Source organism: Halyomorpha halys, unplaced genomic scaffold, assembly GCF_000696795.3.
Source record: "Halyomorpha halys isolate HHAL.00 unplaced genomic scaffold, Hhal_1.1 Scaffold293.1, whole genome shotgun sequence".
Classification (NCBI taxonomy): Eukaryota; Metazoa; Arthropoda; class Insecta; order Hemiptera; family Pentatomidae; genus Halyomorpha; species Halyomorpha halys.
The window spans coordinates 1049864-1054497 of NW_027115239.1; the positions used below are offsets into that span (position 1 = coordinate 1049864).

General features: G+C 33.3%; 1 protein-coding gene across 1 annotated transcript in view; it reads left to right on the forward strand.

Moving 5' to 3' along the window:
* Positions 1–3903: 3903 nt before the first annotated feature.
* LOC106680839 (uncharacterized PE-PGRS family protein PE_PGRS20-like) overlaps positions 3904–4634 on the forward strand; it is a 1161-nt gene continuing 430 nt past the window's right edge. Inside the window, exons 1-3 of the mRNA XM_067052295.1 lie at positions 3904–3909; positions 4164–4215; positions 4291–4629. Coding sequence (XP_066908396.1) covers positions 3904–3909; positions 4164–4215; positions 4291–4629 — 397 coding nt within the window. The remainder of the gene's footprint in view (positions 3910–4163; positions 4216–4290; positions 4630–4634) is intronic.

Consider the following 4634-nt stretch of genomic DNA (forward strand, 5'->3'; position numbering starts at 1 on the left):
TCCACTCGGCCATCCACTGCTTCCTCCACTGCTACCTCCACTCGGCCATCCACTGCTTCCTCCACTGCTACCACCACTTGGCCATCCACTGCTGGTTCCACTTGATCCCCCACTTGACCAACCACCTCCACCACCTCCGTTCTTGCCACTTCCGCCTCCATTTCCAGCACTACCTCCCAAAAGGATAATCTTTACGATGGCTGGTTGGAGTGATACTTGGCTATTACCTCCTCCTACGCTACCACCACCTCCACTACTTTTCAAGCCCCCTCCGCCGCCACCTCCTGCAGACCAACCTGCTGCTGAAGAACCTCCACTACTCCATCCTATTAAAAACACAGTTATTTGATGACAATTGAAACCAAATTATGGATCACATTGATAACGGATACTTACCAGACAAGGTCTGGTGCCAAAGTGCACTGAAGCACAAAATAGCACAGATAACCTAAAAAAAATGCACATATTATAATCTATTTCAATAAAACTTAAATAATATACAGTCACATTCAATTGCCATTAAACTTTAATGAGATTATTGGAGTAAATATTTAAAATGTATATATTTTATTATTTAGAACATATTTATTATGTTTTGAATAAGCTTAAAAAGTCCATTTTTTGTGCTGCCGTAAATGTTTTGCTGAGGATTGTAGAAAGAGATGCAATGTTAACATAATCCTATACGAGAATCTTTACCTTCATTGCTTGGGGTGAATGTGATGATCTGTACTTGCTCTGAGGCGATTATATACTCTTTGTCCATGGTGGGGACTGGCTCATCTTCACCTCTCCAATCTCTTTTATTTTCTAATTTACTAACGTAATTATTGATCTTTAGTATACTATCAGATCAAAGTTTCAATATTTAGTCGTCTCCTTGTAGATTATGATGCCTGAATTAACACCTATAAATAATATTTACATTAAATCAAATCATAGATGTGCCGTTGTACCATTGTTATTTTCAATATATATCACAAAAATTGTTATTTTAATTATTACACCCCTATTAATTAATAAATGTTCAGAGAGCAAAATTTAACTGTTACGGACATTTCAGTTTCAAATAATTGTATTTTTTTTTCAAAATAATTTGGTTTAATATAACGATTTTCTTAAACATTGTCTGAATGCTAGGTGATGACTAACAACTTCACGTAACTAATAAAAGATTTAATGGTTTCAACAGATATAGTTTACTTTTGTAGAAACTAGAAAGATATTTTGGACATTCCCAATTTTATCAATTTTGTTTTAAATAACTACAAAATTATATGCATGATAGAATATTTTGTCACATTCCTTGTTAAGGCCGACAAAAATATCCATAATTTGAGATTAAAATGAACTTTACAAGATTTCAGTTATTAATAAATTTACAATTGAAAATTTTATTAAAAGTCGGTAACATTTTTTCTCTCTGCTTATCGCACAAATATTTCTGTCTATAGCTCATAAAATTAAATTATAAATTAACCAGACTCTTCAATCCTATATCTGAATCTCTCGAAGAATGTTATCGAAATTGGAGAATTAAAATAAATCCTATCAAATCAATTTTACCCTACGTCGTAAACCTACCGACTGCCCAACAATATCCTTTAATCCTGTTGCCCTCACACCGACAGACCCGCTACATTCAGACAGATGACTAACGAATCCCCACACAAGTCTGAAAAAACTGTACGCCAGTTCCGACTATTACAACACTTACTAGACAAACGGCCTAAACACTCAATATATTACAAAAGTCTGATGTACTTGACTAGACTAAGGCCTATCTGGACATACAGAGTTGATCTATGGGACTTCACTAAACCTCCGAATTCCTCTCTTATCTAATCTTTACAATTTAAAATTCTTCGTAAAATTCACAATGCTCCTTACTTTGTCACAAATTAAATCATTCATAACGACTTTATGGTTCATATGTGACCGATCTAGCCCAAACCAGACATCAATCCCTCCACTATAAACTCTATAGCCACCCAAACCCAGTAGTTTCTAACCTAGCTTCCCTTTTCATTGCTAATAATCCTCCGAGGCACCTGAAAAGAAGATGGCTTCGAGAATGTAATGTAGAAATGTTATTAGGTGCTTACAATAACTAGTTCTCTACATGAATCATACAATTATAATCCAACATGAAATTCACTAAATTTATTTTTAATGAAGACCTGAAAATCAGTACGAAACGTCGGCATAAAATAAATAAATATGGTTTTGTTTATTTATGTTGTTCTTTGCTGACCGCACCCCCCGACAAACTTCTCCAAAAATTTATTTTTATATAAATACATTTGTTAATGACAATAAATAAATTTTTATAAAATGTAAAAATACAAACATACAAAAAAAGGTATTTGTTGACTATTGTTATGTAAACAACAGGATTATTAAAAATAAAACAATCATAATATCAATGGATTAAATTAAGTGAATAGATTTAATCGATTAAAAATAGAAATAATCGTTTTTAAATGTTAGTTTATTCGAATTCTAGACACGAAGAACCAAGCAAAAAAAAAAAAAAAAAAGATAATATAAAATAAAATGAGACTCGAAATACAAATAGATTTGTTTATTTTCTTTATACATGCGGTTACGAAAAAAAAAAAAAAAAATTCACATAAAACCATAGTAAAAATTGCTAGTCAATGAAATAAGCAGAATGACAAAAAAACAAAGTTTAGTGGAAGACTTCAAAGGTTGAAGCTTCCGGAATCTTCTCGGAATTCATCTGCTTATGTTGGAAGATTTGTGGGGGACCTAAGCAATAATAATGTAATAAAAATAACTGCATATTTTTTCTTAAGATTAAAAAACTTGTACAAACATGATTAATGATTATAATAAATTCAGCAAAAACTCAATTAGTGAGTAAATACCTTAGTTGATTTAGATTTATTCAAAATGGAGTAAAATGCTAAGAAAAAGTAAGACATTGGCGAATCGAAAAACATGGATAGACATGATATGACGATGATTAAGGACATGGAAACCGAAAAAATCTCATAAAACATAGTGAACTATTTCTTGGTTCAAAACATTGCTCTGTCGAACGAGTTCGACCGATTTTAAATTCCAACGCTTTCAGAAGAAACGCTGTTCTGGAGGTGGAAACGGGGTCTAGAAAACTTCTCTACAACTACACCACTTTAGAAGATCAGAAAATTCATATCAAATCTTTTTTAGACCTTGTAGATAGGGTAAGGTTTTTGAAAATGTACAGGAATGGCGAAGTCTCTTACTCAAGAGTGTGAGAAAATCATTCATCGAGCGAGATATCGTTTCAGCTTTAACAAAACTTAACCATTCTTTCTTTTATAAGTTACGTGGAAGTGATAAAAACTTGAATTCTAGAAGACACATATTCTTGTTGACCAATGTAATCAGTAATCACCCGACATTTAAGAAAATGTTTTCGTTAAGAAAAACATTATATCAAACTATACCATCAAGTTATGTTAAAAAATTAGAGATTAACAAAAAACAAAACAAAATAAAATCATAATTCTATTCAAAATCAGTGCATACCAAACTAACATCAAAGCTAAAAAGTTTTAAATTAAAAGTTGTATAACAATTAAAGTGTGATATATATAATTTTGTTTTCCTGATATATAATTAAAATAACAATAAGGTAACTAACTGCACATCATGATTTCATTAAATATACAAATTATTTTAATATATATCGGGTGTTAATTTAGACAAAATAATCTACAAAAATTAGACGAAGTATTAATACTTTGAGCTGATAGGATAAATAATTTCAATAAGTTACCTAATACAATAGAAAATAAAAGGGATTGTAGAGATGAAGATCGGCCCCCCACCATTAGCAAGGAGTATATAATCTCCTCTGAGCTAGCACATGCATCACATTCACCCCAAGAAATGAAGGTAAGGATTCTCATATAGGATCATGTTATACTAGATCTCTTTTCACAATACTCAGTAAAAAATTTAAGCCAGCAGAAAAAGATAGATTTTTAAGCATCTTCAAAACACAATAAATAAGTCCTAAATTATTAAATAACATAAAATTTAAACGTTTATTTTCAGTATCTCACCGAATTTTAGACAATTCAATACATTACAGATTTAATACCTTATTTAAGTTGTATTTATAAAGATTATAATATATTTTGTTTCAGGTTATCTGCGCTGTTTTGTGCTTCAGTGCACTTTGGCACCAGGCCTTGTCGGGTACGTATCAATTATATGAATTATGTAATTCATAATTTTGTTTTAATTGTCATTAAATAACTGTATTTTCAATAGGATGGAGTAGTGGAGGTTCTTCGGGAGGTTGGTCAGGAGGTGGCAGTGGTGGCGGTGGTGGAGGGGGCTGGAAAAGCGGTGGTGGTGGAGGAGGCGGAGGAGGAAACGGTGGCCAAGTATCTCTGCAACCTGCCATCATAAAGATCATTCTATTGGGAGGTGGTGGTGGAAATGGAGGCGGAGGTGGCAATGGAGGTGGAGGTGGCAAGAACGGAGGTGGTGGAGGCGGATGGTCAAGTGGAGGTTCAGGTGGAGGAGGATGGTCTAGTGGAGGCAGCAGTGGAGGAAGCGGTGGATGGCCAAGTGGAGGTAGCAGTGGAGGAAGCAGTGGATGGCCAAGTGGA